Source organism: Ictidomys tridecemlineatus, chromosome 3, assembly GCF_052094955.1.
Source record: "Ictidomys tridecemlineatus isolate mIctTri1 chromosome 3, mIctTri1.hap1, whole genome shotgun sequence".
In the NCBI taxonomy this organism is placed as follows: Eukaryota; Metazoa; Chordata; class Mammalia; order Rodentia; family Sciuridae; genus Ictidomys; species Ictidomys tridecemlineatus.
Window position 1 is genome coordinate 76855760 of NC_135479.1, and position 19685 is coordinate 76875444.

General features: G+C 42.3%; 1 protein-coding gene and 1 long non-coding RNA gene across 16 annotated transcripts in view; one reads left to right on the plus strand and one right to left on the minus strand.

The window, feature by feature from the left end:
• The window catches only part of Dock3 (dedicator of cytokinesis 3), a 586580-nt gene that overhangs the window by 550891 nt on the left and 16004 nt on the right, over nt 1-19685 (plus strand). For all 15 annotated transcript variants that reach the window (XR_013436504.1, XM_078043258.1, XM_021727520.2 and 12 more), the window contains 11 exons: nt 260-353; nt 4388-4536; nt 9836-9922; nt 11634-11738; nt 12733-12874; nt 14113-14279; nt 14432-14518; nt 15447-15626; nt 16260-16343; nt 16454-16570; nt 18936-19057. Coding sequence is in view for 14 of the 15 variants with exons in the window: in XM_078043258.1 (XP_077899384.1) it covers nt 260-353; nt 4388-4536; nt 9836-9922; nt 11634-11738; nt 12733-12874; nt 14113-14279; nt 14432-14518; nt 15447-15626; nt 16260-16343; nt 16454-16570; nt 18936-19057 (1334 nt within the window). In the remaining variant the exon portion in view is untranslated. The remainder of the gene's footprint in view (nt 1-259; nt 354-4387; nt 4537-9835; nt 9923-11633; nt 11739-12732; nt 12875-14112; nt 14280-14431; nt 14519-15446; nt 15627-16259; nt 16344-16453; nt 16571-18935; nt 19058-19685) is intronic.
• LOC110598329 (uncharacterized) overlaps nt 1721-19685 on the minus strand; it is a 34911-nt gene continuing 16946 nt past the window's right edge. The window contains exon 3 of the long non-coding RNA XR_013436505.1: nt 1721-2289. This is a non-coding gene — a long non-coding RNA (uncharacterized LOC110598329). The remainder of the gene's footprint in view (nt 2290-19685) is intronic.

The window sequence follows — 19685 nt, forward strand, 5'->3', positions numbered from 1 at the left end:
CCACCAACCATGACATACCCTGTTCCCAGTCTGCCCTAATCCCTAATCTGCTGTGGGGCTCTTCCTCTTTCACAACACTCAGGACTCCCACAATCCACCAATTCCATCCCCAGCAAGTGGTCCTTTCCTTTCCTAGTGCTATCTAACTCCAAGACCTTTTCTCCCGGTATACTCTGGGCTCTGGATAGCTACCTGGAACTCAGGTGTGGCCTCCATAGATAGCAGACTTTCTCATTTTATGTGTATTTCCTTCTCACAGAACTTTTACAAGTCTGAGATTAACAAAGAAGAAATGTATATCCGCTATATCCATAAGCTTTGTGACATGCACTTACAGGCTGAAAACTACACAGGTGAGTAGGGAGAGGGAAGAGCCATGCCTTCCTATGAGAACATACTGGCAAGATATGCACAGCTGGCAGATAAAGTCTCCAGGTTGATCTCAGAAGAAATGAGGGGGATTGTGCTGTGCCTTCACCTCACTCCTTTCCCTCAGCTCCTTTGTGGCAAGTGATGGAGACAAAGAAAGCAAAACTTCCACCTGCGCCTCCTTGCCATGGCCTCTTTTACCTAAGGCTGTTCTATTCTCTTTCTTTTCTACCCATCCCTCTGAGACCTCAAGGGTGACTTCCAGATTCTGATGTACCAGGTTCAGAGCATCCTGAGCTAACTGTCACTCTTCATTAACAGAATCTTTCTTAAGCCCTTCAAAGTTGAAGCTAAATGAGATTGTAACAAAGTCATAGCCACTAACTCTGAGACTTCCAGAACACATTGGGAGATCTGCCTTGCAGTCTAGGTGCTTCCCTGCAACCGCACAGCAGTCCCACATTGAGCTCCCAATGGAGGATATGGAGAGTGTTGATATGACTTCTTAATAGGCCAAACAAGGACCCTTTCATTATGTCTATAATTTAATCCAAAATGTCTGTCACATTGTTGACTAAGAACCACTCTGATTAAGGAATGTGTGTGTATGCACTTGTGTACTATCTAATCACCTTGTACTATAGTACCCCCACAAAATAGCCATCTTTTCCACTATGGTGACCAACCACTATATCTTAGAACCTGAATTTATATGATAGTCAAGGAAATATGAATTCTTCTTATCTGCAAACAATGCTAAAATTTGATAAATTGGTAAAAACAGAGAACCTTCCTTTCTTACCTCTAGATGTTGGAGGGTTTGGCATAGATACCACATTTTCTGGTAGAACAACTTGTCAAAAATCACATCTAAAATGACTAGGGTCTGCTTGGGAGGCTGTGTGTGGAAGATTGTGAGTTCAAGGCCATCCTGGGCAACATAACAAGATCCTATCTCAAAATAAAAATTAGGCCAAGTATTTTTGTTGATTTTTTAAAAAAAATAAATGACAGCAGAATGCATTACAATTCTTATTACACAAATAAAAAACATAATATTTTATATCTGTATATAAAGTATGTTGACACCAATTCGTGTCTTCATACATGTACTTTGGATAATGATGACTATCACATTCCACCATCCTTGCTAATACCCTGCCCCCTCCCTTTCCCTCCCACCCCTCTGCCCAATCTAGAATTCATCTATTCCTCCCATGCTCCCCCTCCCTACCCCACTATAAGTCAGCCTCCTTATATCAGAGAAAACATTTAGCATTTGTTCTTTTGGGATTGTCTAACTTCACTTAGCATTATCTTCTCCATCGCCATCCATTTACCTGCAAATGCCAAGATTTTATTCTTTTTTATTGCTGAGTAAAATTCCATTGTATATATATGCCGCATTTTTTTATCCATTCATCCACTGAAGGGCATCTAGGTTGGCTCCACAGTTTAGCTATTGTGAATTGTGATGCTATAAACATTGATGTGGCTGTGTTCCTGTAGTATTCTGTTTTTAAGTCCTTTGGGTATAATCCACGGAGAGGGATAGCTGGGTCAAATGGTGATTTCATTCCAGCTTTCCAAGGAATCTCCATACTGCTTTCCACATTGGCTGCATGAATTTGCAGTCCCACCAGCAATGTATGAGTATACCTTTTTCCCCACATCCTCGCCAACACTTGTTGTTTGTCTTCATAATAGCTGCCATTCTGACTGGAGTGAGATGATATCTTAGAGTAGTTTTGATTTGCATTTCTCTGATTGCTAGAGATGATGAGCATTTTTTCATATATTTGTTGGTTGATTGTATATCCTCTTCTGAGAAGTGCCTATTCAGGTCCTTGGCCCATTTGTTGATTGGGTTGTTTTTTCAGTGCTTAACTTTTTTTTTTTAAGAATAATATCATTTATTCTCTGTTTTTTTAAGAAAGAAATAAACAATAAGCAATAGCCTTTCCACTTTCAGAAGAAATAATTGTTAAAAAGTAATTTAAGAAGCACTCAAATGTATCTATTTTTATCTAAAACCATGACATGATACTCCTATACGTAGAATATTTAGAAAACATTTACAAGAATTAAGACTGTAGATACTGACACTAATTTTTTTTTATTAGTTGCTCATGACAAGTTCTTTATATACTCTAGAGATTAGTGCTCTATCTGATGTGTGAGGGGTAAAAATTTGCTCCTAAGATGTAGGCTCTCTGTTCACCTCACAGATTACTTCTTTTGCTGGGAAGAAACTTTTTAGTTTGATTCCATCCCATTTATTGATTCTTAGCTTTAATTCTTGCGCTATAGGAGTCTTATTAAGAAAGTTGGGGCCTAATCTTACATAATGAAGATTAGGGCCTACTTTTCTTCTATTAGATGCAGAGTCTCTGGTTTAATTCCTAAGTCCTTGATCCACTTTGAGTTGAGTTTTGAGCATGGTGAGAGATAGGGGTTTAATTTAATTTTGTTGCATATGGATTTTCAGTTTTTCCAGCACCATTTTTTTTGAAGAGGCTATCTTTTCTCCAATGCATGTTTTTGGCACCTTCGTCTAATATAAGATAATTGTAATTTTGAGGGTTAGTCTCTGTGTCCTCTATTCTGTACCATTGGTCTACCAGCCTGTTTTGGTGCCAATACCATGCTGGTTTTGTTACTGTTATGAGCCAAGTTTTCTATACTCTACATCCTCTTTCATCCATGATCCCAGCAACTTTCTAAAAGGGCAGTGAAGATAAATATTTTTATAATTTCCATGAGTCAAAAGAGGCATTTGCTAAACTCCTCAGGGACTAGACCATGACTGGGAGGCTGGCTCAGGAATCTGGATAAAAAGGTACTAAGCCTTTTCTTTGGTGGCTCCTGGAATGACATCAGAAAAAATATAGATGGGGAAAAAATTTTCACAGAGTTCCCTGAGCTATAAAGGGAGGCCCTGATACCACAGAGATAAAAGGCTCCTTGGTCCCCACAGAGAAAAGGCTTCCCCACCCTGTGAGGAGCTATGTGCATTCCTCATAAGAGGTTTCAATGGTAGCAGGCACAGGCAAATAGGCAAGGATAAGGAGGAACCTAGAAAGTGGCCACAGGCAAGTGGGCTTCACTACAACTGGAAGTAGGTACAAGTTTATTAAAAATAAGATTCTTCATAATTATGGGAAGCAGGATCGAGTAGGGCCTTTAAGCTAGGCAGAAGCTAGAACTAATTAATTTACCAGCTTAGAATTACCCACTAAAAGTGAGAAAATAGAACAGGAAAGAAAGATGATATAATGAGGACCCTGAACAGTGGCTATAATTCAGTGTTATTCATCTCTCGAAACTTAGGCAACCATTCTACTTAGCTGCTGTTTCTTTTTAAAAATGTAACTCTCCCTAATTGTTTCACATACAGAATCAGTTGTTGCCAGACCTCCACTCTAGGTTCATTGTTAACTTAGGTTCCTCCAGGAATGGAACCTCTGACTCCAGGCCCATCTCACAATTAATATCATTCACACTCCTACTCTTTGGCCCTTTCAGAAATGTTATTGATGAGAGAAAAGGAGTCAGTCACAAGACTATGCTGAGGGTAGAAAATGGAGCTAGAGACATTGAAGGTGGCTTAGGGAAAAGTGAAGGAAGCCTTAGTTGGTGTTTATCCAATAGTTCTGAGAAGATTGGAAAGAAAGCTTTATTGAGTTGACCAAACAGGAACTCAAGAGCTCTCTGATATATCAGTGTCATCTGAAGCAGGATAACCTGTGCATAGACTCTCAGGTAGCTGAGCCATTCTTTATTTTTTTTTTTATCTGGAGCCCAGAACAGGGGACCAGGCCTTGGGAGGAAGTTATCTACCAGGATCTCTGGCTCATTCATGCTGGGCAGCCCTACTGTCTCACATTGGTATCCAGTGTCTCTGACCTGGGCTGCATGTGCCTTGCCCTGGTATTCAGCTCAGCATGGACCTCTGGCACCAGGCTTCTCCTAGACCCCGAAAGGAAACCCTGAGCCTCCATGCTGCCTGTTTCCACAGAGGCTGCATTCACCCTACTCCTTTACTGTGAGCTGCTGCAATGGGAGGACCGGCCACTACGAGAGTTCCTGCACTACCCATCTCAAACAGAATGGCAACGAAAAGAGGGACTGTGTCGGAAGATCATCCACTACTTCAACAAAGGCAAGGTCGGTATCCTTAGGTAGCCATTTTATCCCCTCATCTGCCTCTGTGACACATGACATCTTGACACTATAGGGTTGGCAGCAGCTGCAGAGGAGGGATGAATGGCTAGGTACCCATGTATGTTCATTAGATTTGAAAGAAACATTATTTTTCTCCAGAGGGGAAAAAACAATAGCTTAATTCTATGTCTTGGAAGCCAATTCCAAATTGTAGGAGTAAGAGACAACCCCACATACCAGCTTTTGCACATCTATAAATACTAATGCTCCTACATCAGAAGTTTTTGGAACCTGTGTTATATATATACTTGAAGACTGTCTGTGTTATATATACTTGAAGAATTAATGTGGCTTTTTAATTTGATGCTTAAGAAAATGTAAACAGTAAAAATGAATGGATGGTAACCATAGCCAAAGGAGTCCTGCACTGTCTGTTGTTGGTATAAGTTCTTGTTTTTAATTTCCTTTACCTACAGTATGGTCTTCTCTCATATTGGGGTTATTCTAAATTAAGCTTGCTTCTGGTTGAACTGCCAGTGCTGATTCAGGCTTCTTTGGGGCATCCTGGCCATCCTGATCCCATCCCTGGTAGAGCTTCTCAAGAGGCCCTCTGAATACCTACTGTTGGGTGCCCTGGATAGACGGGGTGTATATAACTCTGTTGAAATTGTTCTCTCATTACTCAGCTTTGAGCACATTTTAAAATTTGAAATAGGATCCATCAAAGGAACTATAGTGGCCAAGCTCCTGCCTCAAACAAATAGAAACTAGTGTTTTAAAATGAATTTTTTTCACCACCAGAAAGAAAGATTTAAATATTAATGGCTTTTACCCATAAATCAGAAACATTTTTCATTTTTAAATAACACTGAATGCTTCTATATAAGAAAATATTCACCCATACAAAGTTCACTACTGAAGCAAGAACCTTTCCAAAATTGCAGAAGATTTTGTGCCCATAAGAGAGGCTCTTGCTCTGCTCTCAGTCAACCTACATACCTGGTTTACCATGCTAACTCAAAGCCTCTTCCCCTTCTGGGGTCCAGGACCTGACTTAGGGTCCCTCAGTGGCACACTTGTGGGCATGTCTTCCTGCCACCAGCCAACTGGAGCTACTAATAACCACATAACCAGCGCAAGCCCTCCTGGCCCAGAAGGAAGGTGATAAGCATGATATCAGTATGTATGTGCTTTAGTTTATTATTTATTTTCTTTCCATGGGCATAGAATGCAGAGTGGAGAATTATCCTGATTTTATTGAGCTTGCTGATGGGACCTTTGAGCATTAATGGCCCCCTTCTTCATTCCACACTATAGTAGCACATAGGAAAGCAGTATTAATATGCAGTAAGGAGTAAAGCACAAAACCTGACTAAGTACAATAAATGGACAGGAAGAAGAAAAGGACTAGCAAGTTCTATAAGCCACCTTCTTGGGCATTTCCCTACTCCATCCAGCAACTCTACCTTTGGTATAAATCACTCAGTGAACCTTTTTGTGAGCTCATCTTCCAAGGGCCATTTACCAGGTCTATTCTCTTAGTCTTGTGCACAAAGTCCACCCTCTCTCTTCTTGTACCTCAGCTTCCAGTAGAATCAAGCCCTGAGGTTAACCAGTTCTTAAAAGCATTCAGTTTTTAATGGCTCCAGAAAAGCAAAACCTGCCATTTAGGAAAAATGCTCCTGTGGGGAAGGGATGTTGGCACCAAGAGAAAAGCCACCTTGGACAACAGGAGAACAGAAAAAGAAAGAGTAAGGGAAAGCTACTGGTGTAGAAGGTCTAGCCCTCAGCACTGCTAACACACCCTACCTCATAAGTCAGGCCTGCACTGAATTTTTAAAATATTTTTTAGTTATAAATGGACATAATGCCTTTATTTAATTTATTTATTTTTATGTAGTACTGAGGACTGAACCCAGGGCTTCACATATGTGAGGCGAGCACTCTATCACTGAGCTACAACCCCAACCCTGCACTGAATTTTCTTGAACATATTTCCAGCATCTCTGCTGTCTGCTTTAAATAGATAAACCAATCTCCTTTGGTTCCATGTTCATTTTTTAGGTACCCAAGAGACTCATGACCATAGCCTAGTCTGACCATTCTCTCCTAGAGTGAGGTTAATCTAGGAACTTGCTCCAAGGCAGGACAGCAAACTGTCCCAGTCAAACAAGGAGACAGGGAAAACTTCAAAGAGACAGGGTACAAGCAGAGTGAAGCTTCAAGAAGGAGGATCAGGTTTGAAAATGGGAGTTGATTCTTCATTTTCAGGTAGAGGAAACAGACAGAAGAAGCCAGAGAGAGGTCTCTCGCCTCTATTTGTCAGGCACAAAGACCATCAGAATTAAGCCAATCATCTTGGGCAGGAGAAGCTTGAGCTCTCCTGCTTGAGGATTCACTTATGACCTGCAATCCTCTGAAGGAATGACTTATGCTAAAATATTATGTATGGGGCTGAGGCTGTAGCTCAGTGGTAAAGTGCTTACCTCACATGCGTGAGGCACTGGGTTCAATCCTCAGCACCACATAAAATAAATAAAGATACTGTGTGTTCATCTACAACTAAATAAATATTTTTTAAAAAAAGATATTATGTGTATATAATTCCACTAATAAAAGTACAATATGAATCTTCAAATAAGGAAGGACTGCTTTTTTAAATTTATTTTTAAGTTTTAGGTGGACACAATATTTTACATTTATGTGGTGCTGAGGATCGAACTCAGTGCCTTGTGGCTCTACCTCTGAGCCACAACCCCAGCCCCAGGACTGCTTTATAAAATACTATTTGAATATCATCCGGGAGAAGGAAAAGTTTCATTTGAGATTCTATTTTTCTAAAAGAGTATTTTATTTCTATCCTTAGAAAAGATTAATACCATGGGTATTGAGTTTTGAAGAATGCCAGACTGAGACCCAGGCCTTTCCCTTCGTGTTCTATTTGACTTTTGAGGATGTCCTGGGTTAGTGCAACTTTAATGCTATTTCTTTGAGGGGCTAACAAGGATGTGTAAAGGCACATATCTACCAGAACTGGTAAATGCAACTGGGTCTCAGGCATTAGTAAGGGGTTTTAGAGTTAGCTTTGCCTCCTGCCTAAAGGAGAGAAAGCAAGGGAAAGATGTAGATAAGGATGCATCAAACATTTCCTATCTGCAAACAGAGGCAACTCTAAAAGCTCCCAGACCTATCAGTGATTCAGCACACCTCTCAAGACCGGCAGAGTGGTGGGTTGGTCCTGCCTCACTCTGAAGCCAATTGCAGGAGGGAAGCACCTTAGAAGAGCAAGTTACAAAATAGGGCAGACAGTCCCCAAAAGTCAAAGGTCAAATGTTTTCTCTGATATGCAAAAGCTAATCCAAAACAAGGGGGCAGGGATTAAAAAGAGAGAGAAAAAAAGGGGGGGAGGGAATTTCATCAAAACAGAGGAAAGATCAGTAGAGTAGATGAAAGGGATTGAGGAAGACCAAGAAGGGACCGGAAAAGGGAAGAACAGTAGAATGAATCTGACTGAATTTTGTAGCGTTTTGTATGCATGAACATGGCACGGTGGGTCCCAGCATTGAGTGAATCCACAAGACTCTAATTTAAAAAAAAAAAAAAAAGGTAAACTGTAAATAGATTGAAGAGGGATAGGTGGAGTGGAGAGAGGAAGAGGGGCAGGGGAGTGCTAGGGACTGAGTTGGAGCAGGTTGTGCTCCCTGCTTTTGTGATTATATCAGGGTGTATCCTGGTGTTGTATAGAACTAAAAAGAATAAATTTAAAATTTAGGGCAGAGATACCAACAAGACAGATGTGCATTGATTAAATGGAAAATATCTGTTTTATAGGGACCTACCATCAGCAGGAAAAGTGCCTTTAGTCCCATTTGGGGTCCTTATCACCTAAATGAGCAGTCCCCCATAGAGTGGCTCTTGATGGGCTGGGCAGAAGTCTGTATATAGCTCAGTTTCTTAGCCAGCCTCTATGGAGCTGCCTGCCAGGAAGACCCTATTATGAATTGTTGGCTGCAACCTGCCCAGGCAGCACTTGGAGCTGAGGGAGGACTGACATGTGTCCCTTTGAAAGTTGTGATATGGTGGTACAAGAGGTTTTCTGGCTCACTGAGGCAGAGGCATTGTATCAGGGCAGAAAGCCAGGGTCTATTTAAAATTCTCTTGGGTTTGTTTCAGGATTTTTAATTGGTCCTTCAGTTTCAATCCATATGGAATTAATGGCTTCAAAGGATAGAAATAATCAGCTCTTTTAGAAAACTACAACCTCAAATGAAACTTTTCCTTCTTTCTGATGCTATTCCAAGAGTATTTTTAATAGTCATTATTTAAAGATTCATATTATACTTTTATTGGTAGAGATGTTACATGATATCTGAGACTGGCTTCAGAAACTATGGGAGGGAGTAAATAGATGGACTGTGACTGATACATGAACAACCTTAAGTTGATCAGTATTGAGGACGGATGATGGGTACCTATGGTTCATTATTCTGTGCTCTTTACTCTTCTATATACATGAAATTTCCTATAATAAACTTTAATTAGTATTTAGAAGTTAGGGAGAAAAGCCTGGGTAAAATATCAAGTAAAATGATTCCCAGTCTAACCTAGAAAGAGAAAATACTAAACTTAAAAAAAAAAAGTGAGAGAAATCAACAATATTGCCTTTTAATGAATTCCACTATAGCCTTCCTCAAGCATCTGTTGGATGATCCTGTAATCACAGCAGGAGCCACATTACAAAACAGCCTGGGATCTGACTAGGCAAGGATCATCTGAAGCCTAATTTAAAAAAGGAAGTCCCAGGCCTACTACCAAGTCCTTGGGTAGCTACATTCTTTTTGGTATCCCTACTTGTTTCTGAGCTTAAGTAACCTTATTTTATAATTCTGTGTTCCCTTTATTAACTTATTAAAGCTTTAGTAAACCCTGATATACGACTGCCATTGTTCTAGGCTCTAAGGATAAATTAAATAGGGTTTCTGCCCTCTTGCAGTTTATAATCTAATCAAGACTAATACAACAAAAAATTAAGATAACTTCAAAGCAATCAAATGGAAATGTACAGAAAAATGTACATTGATGAGGCAGTCAGAAAAAGGTCTGGAAGCAGAAACATTTAGCAGAGACCAGAAAGCTGTGCTTGAGCTAGAAAGCCACATTTATTTGTCATGCTCTGCACCTTGATTTTAAAGTGTATACTCCTTGTAACATATGAATTGGAGCTAGCAGGAGACCTTTTGTTGTATTGTCTGATGTGTTTAATGTCTGAAATACTAAAGCCCTGTTTCCATTTCTGATGCAGAGCTGGGAGTTTGGGATTCCACTGTGCAGAGAACTGGCATGTCAGTATGAAAGCCTCTATGATTATCAGAGCCTCAGCTGGATTCGGGTGAGCTTTGGCCCTTTCCCCTACCCCAGCCCAAAAGGAGGTGCCTAGACTTTCCTGACATAAGTTTCTGAGTGAGGCATAAGGACCTTGATTTAGTGCTCTGGGCAGTACAGGAGAAGTAGAGGCTATGATGATACCCTCAAAATACTTGCAGTCTGACTGGGAAACCAGAACACACACCAGACAAATGATGTTGTGATCTGGCCCCCTTAAGGGCCACTGGTGCTCAGGAAAGGGAGAGGCCAATATAGGCTCAATAGGGTGGGAGTTTTAAGGGGGGGTGTCAGCTCAACTATATGAAGAAGCTTTTCCTGAAATGTTTTTGTTGGAGGATGCTTCATCTAAAAACTTTATTATAAGAGCTTCCCCACTTTAACTTATCAGTTTTGTACGTTGTCCTTGCCCCCTTCTTTGAAGCAAAGTATTCAAAAAGAAACTCAGATGTCCTATGGACTTTGAAGGTCTGCACCAAGTTTTTCCTGGTTGCAGGTGCTTGGTTCTGAATCCTAACAGCCACTGATTTCACCAGCAAAAAGAGGTCAACAGTCCTCAGCTTACTCTTCCCTGCACCCTCACCCTTGTGGCTAACTCTCCTCTGGAGATTCCCTGGTCCAGATGGAGTTTGAGCATGGTTCCCCAGAAGTAACTTCTTGACTGATTTTTGAAGGTCACTGCTCCATGGCAGGCTGGCTTGATTGAATTCAGGAGAATTGTCTTCCCAATCAAAGTTGGCTTCTAATGTAAAATCAAGTCAGTCAAGACAAAAAAAAAAAAAAAAAAAACTTACTAACCTTGATAATGCTATCACAAACTTTTCAAGTTTAAATTTCCTAAACTGGAAGCAGTGCCAGGGATTCTGGCAACTGAGCCTTCCTCACTATTGTTAGCATCTTTAGTTAGATGATAGATGAACAAGAATGGATGGAATTTGACTAATGGGAACAAATGATACTGAGAATTGTTGGTAGGCAGCTATAAGCAACCCCCATCAGGTGTCAGCTGGTATAGTATCAATCAAAATCAGAAATTCTTAGGCAGAAAAAGTCCATATTAAATATGTGCCCCTCAACTGGGTGTAATGGTACATCTTATAATCCCAGCTACTCAAGAGGATGAGTCAGGAGGATCAAAAATTCAAGGCCAGCCTACTCTTTTTGAGATACTTGGGATTAAACCAGGGGCATTCTACCACTGAGTTAAATACCCAGTGGGGGGTTACTTTATTATTTTCCTGCCTCTGCCTCCTGAGTTGCTGAGATTACAAGTGTGTGCCACTGCATCCAGTTCAAAATTAAAAAAAAAAAATTAAAGGATTGGCGATGTAGGTCAGTGGTATAGCACTTGCCTAGCATGCACAGGGCCCAGGTTTAATCCTCAGTACTAAAGAAAAAAAAAAGTGTATCACTCAAGTCTTCATGGGACCATGGGGCTGAGCCCACACCCTGGGAGGACATTCAGAGCAGCTTCATAGGGCTGCAGTAAACAGACCTGTCTCCATCCCACCATCAGATGGCAATGAAGAAGGAGGACTTCCTCTTCCATGAAGCAACCCCCTGGAGACAGGTTGGCTAGGGCTCAGTTCCTTCTCAGCTAGATTGGGCTACCATAATTCCTTTCCAGAAGACAGTGTCCAGTTGGGCCTAGGAGACCTTACTTTGGACACCAAAAGCAGTCAAGCCAACCTGAAAGCAATCACCCTTCTTTTTTACAGAAAATGGAGGCTAGCTACTACGACAACATTATGGAGCAGCAACGCCTGGAGCCTGAATTCTTTCGGGTCGGCTTCTATGGCCGGAAATTTCCTTTTTTTCTTCGGGTAAGTCCATTCAGGTAGTGATAAGAACTTATATGTTATACACATAGTTCAATTAAAACTTGTATTCTTTCTTTTCCTTTTTGCCTATTCTACTGGATATTTCTTTCTAAAGAACTGACTGGTTAACAGAAGGCATTTGGCTTTATCTGACTGGACTGGCTGTCACCTTCAACTCTGTTTTCATATGCTATATTATTCTGTAGCTACCAAAAAGGCCTGCCTCTTGGGGTTTGTCATCAGAGACAGTGGTTTTTCCTCTTGGCTATAAAGTACCTCATACAGCTAGGATAGAGAACAGTTGGTTTGAAAGAACACAGAGGATGGTCCACTTCGTTCCTGGCCTGTGGGAACTGCTGAGCACTAAGTTTAGATATGGAAGCCTGTTCTAGGCAGCCAATTCTCTGACCCAATCATAGTAACCCTTTCTCTCCACTACTTCCTAGAAGGCTGAGCTGGAATTTAAACAGAGTTGAAGAAATGACTGAGCATAGACCTAGTAATAGCAGTTGAACAGTTATGATAGTCTTATTTTAGTGAATTTTTTAAATATTTATTTTATTTTTTTTAGTTGTAGATAAATACAATATCTTTGCTTCATTTTTAAGTGGTGCTAAGGATTGAACCCAGGGCCTCATGTGTGCTAGGCAAGCACTCCTCCCACTGAGCCACAACCCTAACCCAGTGAAGTTTTTTTTTTTTAAGTAGAATTTAATCTTTATTTATAGGACACTGTAAGATATGAAATTCCACACAGGAAAAGAACTCACTGCTGCCTATACCCACCCCACAGGGCTGCCACACCACAACAAAATTCTCCCTTTATCTACCTCCTCAACCATTATTTCCCTTAGGATATGAACTGAGTTTTGTCCCCACAGAACCTAGTACAGAGGAGGTTCCTAGGATGCATTTGTAAGATGAGTAACTACTGACTCCTGTTTGGAGTTTGGGGGCTCCAGGCAAGAAACAGAATGTGCTCTCATGTGTTTGACAGAACAAAGAATATGTATGCCGTGGCCATGACTATGAGAGGCTGGAGGCCTTCCAGCAAAGGATGCTCAGTGAGTTCCCACAAGCCGTTGCCATGCAGCACCCCAACCATCCAGATGATGCCATCCTACAATGTGATGCCCAGTGTATCTTTCGACACTTGGTAGGGGGAGGAGGGCAGGGTCCTGGGATGTGAGACCCATCCAGTCAGCCTGCCCCTCTACCATGTGAATGGCCTTCCAATCTTACTTAGATCATCCAGTCCTAAATCTGTGTGTGTCCTCATCACTGAACCCTTACTTAATATGACACTCTTGCTTCACAGAAGAGTAACATACCCTTAATTATGTGTGGTCATCAGCAGGGCGTTAAGGGGATGCTTCTCAGTCTTGTGACTACCAGTACCTTAGTCTCCATTCTACGTTCTGAGGGGCCTGCCCAGGTAGCAAGTTACTATGCAGAGCGATTGGGGTCCCACCAGGGCTTTTATCACAGGGATACCATATCTGTTATATGTCCTACTCCCATTCCACTTACCTGAGTAATATTATTGCCCCAGGTCTTTGTCATTTTGAGTGGAACAAAGAGCTAGAGATATAGAGAAGGGGAAAATATAGGGAGGTTCTGTGTTTTGGTAGCCCTTAGAAGTCTCATTCCTAACATTGGCTGGCCTTTCACTACCCACTGAGCTGAACAGCTTCCTTACATGACAGTCACCATGACTGTGGAAAACTTGTTCCAGAATGGGGAGGGTAAGCAGAATCCCATTTTTCTCTCCATAAAGACTCCAGACAGTATTTTATTGAAAAGCTGTTCTGTAATAAATAGTTTTCTTGGGTCCTTACAACCTTCTCTTACTCCCATGAGATGAGTATGTGTTCTCCTAACTTTTTCCCATCTTTTTTTTTTTTTTTTTTGTGATGCTAGGGATTGAACCTGGGGCACTTACCACTAAGCCATACCCCCAGTCCTTTTTATTTTTTATTTTGAAATAGGGTCTTGCAAAGTTGTTGAGGTTAGCCTCGAACTCCCAAGTAGCTGGGATTATAGGTGTGCCCATCACATGGGCTCCCTTTTTTCTTAAAGGGGCAGCAGAGAATACTTAACTCTTGCTATCTCACATTTGCCACAGGATTGACCTGGGGATCAATTCGCCAAGTGCTCATGAGGTTCAATGAAAGAGCAGGGAGGGAAAGAAGGCAGAAAGATAGATTTATCTAACTGTATATGGGTTTAATCTGCCCCTTGAAACGATACTGCCTCCACCATTGCTGCCAGGAGATGATGCTGCCTGGGCCTTCTGTCCTTTGACGATATGACAGAGGTGAACCACTCAAGTCTGTCTCTTTGACAAGTCTGGATTTTCCCTTAACTTCATGCCCAGATTTGCAGATCTATGCAGTGACACCCATTCCAGAATATGTGGATGTTCTGCAGATGGATAGGGTCCCAGATCGTGTCAAGAGCTTCTATCGCGTCAACAATGTGAGGAAGTTCCGGTACGACAGGCCTTTCCACAAAGGCCCAAAGGACAAGGAGAATGAATTCAAGGTGAACAAACTGGGAAAGCAGTGGCAGTATTTATACCAGATCCAGGGGAAAGCCCCATTTTCTTGGCAACTCACCACTGTTGCATCCCTCATGTAGGTAGGGAATGGCAAACCTTGCCCAACTGCCTAAACCTGTCTGTACCCTTCCTACAGAGCCTGTGGATTGAGCGCACCACGCTGACCCTGACCCACAGCTTGCCTGGCATCTCTCGGTGGTTTGAAGTAGAGAGGAGGGAACTGGTGAGATTTGCCTCTGATGGGCCTGAGCTTCACAGTTACTTCTTCAGCCCTGGCTCTGAGGAGCTTCCTCTAAGGATTGAAGAAAGAAAGAACTTTGTCCACCTATCTGGTCTTTGCTCCCCCAGGTCAATCCTGTGCTGGGAGCTTTGTGTACCTTCTCTCATCTAAACCACACATTATCCCTCAGCAACAAGTATTTTTAACTTCCCAGTTTACGAATGAGAAAACCATTCTCTGAGATTCAGGAGGCCAGAGCTCTCTGATTTCAGAACTAGTGCTCTTCACTGCCACAGCCCATCTCTTAAATGAGGCTGTTAATTCAGGAAACCAGTGAGGGGCAATGGGGGATTGAGAAAAGACAGGTACACATAGAAAAAGCTGAAGCCAGGTGGGACATCATCCTCGATGGAGGATGATGACCCAGAGCTAGTACAGCACATTTATTATATTGGTTTCATCAAAAGTTATTTGTGGGAAAGTTTCAGCAAAGCAAGCAATCTGAAGGATGCAGTACTGGCAAGACATTAGGGTTATCTTGTTATGCTCAGAATTCTCTATCCCTGGGAGTTGGTACCTGAGCTCAAGGTCCTGACTGACATAGCTCTGCACTTTTGCACAGAGCCTCTTCATTGTCACCAGGGCAACTGAGCCATCTTGACCTGTACCTTTGCACAGGAAGTTCCAGTGCAAATGCAGCCATGAGGTGATCAGAAACCATGGTTCAAGTCACCACTTGCTATACTTCACTACTTGCTATACTTCCAAGTATCTATAAATCAAAAGATAACAGTAGAAAGGGCCCAGGGAGTCCCAAGTTCACAGGATCAAGGAAGGGGAATCAGCATCACAGGTCATGGATCCCTACTCTCAGGTACATGATGAGGGATTATTGTAATTCTTGGAAGGACATTGTGCTGTGTGCCCCCAGGTGGAAGTAAGCCCTTTGGAAAATGCCATCCAGGTGGTTGAGAATAAGAACCAAGAGCTGCGGGCCTTGATCAGCCAGTATCAGCACAAACAGGTACACGGCAACATCAACCTGCTCAGCATGTGCCTGAATGGCGTTATCGATGCAGCTGTCAATGGAGGCATTGCACGCTACCAGGAGGTAAGCTGGGGCCCTACACCAAACCCACACAGGCAGCCTGACTGAGAAGGCAGTTTTCAGGCTTCTCTTCTCAAGATTGCAGAGTCCTTAGGAAGCCTTCCCAGCTAGCCCTCTCCTGGCTCAAAAAGATTGGGATGGTTCAGAAAGAGGCTATAGCCTCCTTGAAACTCTATTTCCATGGCAAAGCTCTCTGGTGGAGCCTTTTTACCATTTTTATTTCCTGAGCTCTGACAGATGGATAATCTGTCTGATTTGGAAGAATGTTAAGTGGCCTCCCAAGGGAATACCAGAAGCCAACCCTTCATGAAAAGTGAAATGTAAGATGGCTAAGAGGCTAGCCCCCACTTCTGGACCCACCAGTCCTACCTGTCCTAATCAGGCCATCCAGGTTCCATGAGGATCTAGGGCCAGCATTCAGGCTCAGATAACTTAGCCATCTCCAGTCCTTCTCAGGCAGAAAAACACATCTCTGATTGCCAGAGTTTTCAACAGGCTAGGTTGGAGGTTCTGATATATATATCTGTGAGGTGGCAGCCTGGCTACCTTTTAGGACACCTTTGGAGTCAGGCCTCTGGGGCCCCATCTAGGTAGTAATCCTGGGAAGTCTTCCTGACCTGGCCTTTGACTTTACAGGCCTTTTTTGATAAAGATTATATCACCAAGCACCCAGGAGACGCTGAGAAGATCACCCAACTCAAGGAGCTCATGCAGGAGCAGGTATGGCTTACAAAACTTAGAGGCCTACAGCTGGTGGGAAGGGCCAGGCACTGTAAGATGACTAAGGTTCTCCTTGCTTAACAGAAAGACCTTGTTTGACACCCTCATAGGTTCATATCCTTGGAGTTGGTCTAGCTGTTCATGAGAAGTTTGTGCACCCAGAAATGCGGCCTTTACACAAGAAGCTGATTGATCAGTTCCAGATGATGCGGGCCAGTCTCTACCATGTAAGCTGATCCCTGGCCTGCCCCTTCTTCAGTAGAACCAGGTGCCATATCCTTTGGACCTGTGCCACAGCCAAAGAAATATGGAGGGAGGTTGAAAGAGGATAGAAGGGAGAAGCTGTCTCCACCTCAGAGGGGCAGGAGGCAGGGATGAGTGCTATATCCAGGGCAAGGATGCTCAGAATCCTCTCCCTCACTCAGTCTCAAAAAAGTCAGTTTCAAAGGCAAATAATCTTTTTCATTGCACTGTGCTGGTGATAGAATTTTCCATATGCAGAGGAAAAGAGCTAACATATATGGCCCACATGTACTGATCTCTTTAGAAATGTTTTCCTTCCAATAACCAAGAGTTAAGGCATGGCCTGAATCAGCCCTCTCTCCAAAACTTTCTTCTCCTCTCTCCCTATCTTCATCTTCTTTCTCTATCTCCCTTTCCCTTTCTTTTCTTCCCTCCTTACTCTATCTAGACCTTCCAACTTCCAATCCCAACTTCCTCTATGATGTCGAGTGACCCAGAGTCACATCAGAGAAAGGCTTTGGCACCCAGCACTTTTATCTGGCTGCTTTTAGAGAAGCCAGACAGGTTCTAGGGCTAGACCAGGACCCAGAAGTTCTCCCTAATTCTGTCTTGGCTCCTCAGCCTCCGTAGCAAGGTTTGGCCCATGGACTGACATACAGAGGGAGGACATGTATTCCAGGACTAGTTTTCCTTGGCTGGTCTTTTAGAGAATCCTTGCTGCTATAAATAGGGTTCAGGTGTCCCTGAATTCCCTGTTCACATCATACCCTCACCTCATTCTCAGTCATGGATCTGACTCTAGAGAGGCCTCCTACCTGGTTCCCATATCTCAAGGGATATAATCCCAATTATCTGCTATCTGCCTCCCAAGCAAAGCTCTCAATATCTAAGACCACCAAGTAGAAGTATGATGGAGGCAACTAGGTAGAGATATTAGATGCTGGGTCGGGCTGTCATGGATAAGAAATTCCACTTTAAGGGTGACTCCTGGCTACAGGAGTCACTGGGGAAAGTTGGACCACTCAGACTCAATGGGCTTGACCAGCTTGGAATTATCCTGCTTTGTTCTTAGCTGCTGCAGTTTGTCACTTTAGTATCTCCAGTGTACTAGGACAGGCCTCAGTCTATTTCTGTGTAAATATGGGCAGCATGAAAGGTAAAAATAAGCTTGTCATAGTTTAGAAGGTAAGCACACTTTCCAAAGGAAAACCTAGAGTGCCTATAATTTTTCCTTCCTGTTAGGATTCTCTCATCGTGTTACAATGTGAAACACTAAGAGAATTAATGTTTCCCCTAAAATTGGGGTATCCATTTAAAGAACTTTAGTAGAGTCACTGTATCTGATGGGTATTCCATCATCTCTCATTACACTGTCTCCTGCCAGCTTAGCTGGTCTCTGCTGTTTGCAGATTTCCCATCTAGATGAGAGCCTGGCCATGGTAGGGTGAGGTTCTCTGCCACATGGGCAGGTAGGTCACCACAGTAAAGAGTACAAAATGTTTGCACACACTCTTCAAGGTTTAAAGTGTGCAAATGTGAAGGTGTGCTCTTGGGCTGCAGAAGCACATTTGAGCCCTATGTATACTTTGAAAGAAGAATGTGGGAAACCTGCTACTTCTTCAGACTGAGCTCAGAAACATCCTCAGTGGACTTAGAGCCCTTGTCCACCTTAAATTTAGAAGGACTTAAGAAAATCTAAAAAGTTGTGCTTTGTTTCATAAAGTAGCAGATAGAGACACAGACCAATATGCTATCACCCAAGAGGGTTTGAGATTAGAGGTTTCTACAAGAAATCTACACAATTAGTAAGAATTTAATTATGCTAAAATAGAATTATTTTTGCTTTTCAATTACTTACATCAGGACTTTGTTTTCTGTTTCCCAATACACTGTGTCATAGTCAGCTTAACTCATGTCACTAAGAGCTGGTCATTTAGCAATCTAATAAAACCCAGCCCTAATCCTTATAAAATGCATTCCCACTGACTGATAAGTGATAATAAATTCTTCTTCTCCTTCCCAGCCTTTTTTCTACTTACTCTTTACTTTAAAAAATATTTTTAAAAGGCCATTAATACAATCCTATGAGCAAACTAACTTCAGCCTATTCTAGATGAGCTTCTCTGAGTGGGGTCAACCTAGGGTTTCATGACCTCTGGTCTGGGTCTCAGTGCAGTTGGGGACATAAAGTTTAGTCATAAAGGAATCACTGCCCAAAAGAAGTCAGCAGTACACTATAAGATTATTTTTGTTTCTTTTACATTTTTGACTACCAGCCAGCTCTTCCCTAGTACCACATATTTATTTATTTATTCTTTATTCTCTGAAACATCATTCATTTCTCAACAGGAGTTTCCAGGTTTGGATAAGCTAAGTCCTGCATGTTCAGGCACTAGCACCCCACGGGGAAATGTTCTGGCATCCCATAGTCCCATGAGTCCTGAGAACATGAAGATGACCCATCGTCACAGGTAAGGCCTTAGGACTGGAGTGGGTTCCCTCCAGAAAGGTAAGTCTGGAAGATAAGCGTCAGAGGAAAGGAGTTCCAGAAAGTGCTTTCATTCCCTCTTACACACACACACACACACAGCCCTGACATGGCTCCTGCCACAGGATCTGCATTCTGTACCCAACCAATTACTTCCCTGGGTGATAGAAACATATAACTGCTATTGTAGAAACCCAGAGGAGGAGGCATCAGGGAAAGTCTTAAAGGATGATTATAGAAGCTCATTAGGCAGAAAAAAAAATGGGGTGGCTCAAGTGCAGTATTCAAGAGTGTGGAAGGGGGCTAACTCCCAACTCTGAATGGGATTTGTTCATGCAGGCTTTTGGCTTGATCCCAAGGGGAATAAGAATCATAGATTGTTTTAAGGAAAAATATAACATGGTGATGTGCACATTGAAGGTGTGGCTGCCCAGAAGTCAGAAGTTCAGGCCTGACTCTGCTCAACTGAGGATATTCAGAGTCCCTGAGGAAGGAAAGCTAGGTTTGGGAGAAGAGGTCAGAGAAAGGAGTCTCTCACTTAGATTTGTTTTCCATGGTGAACAGCAACATGGCAGACTGAGCACTATGTAAATGAGAAGGAACAAATGAAT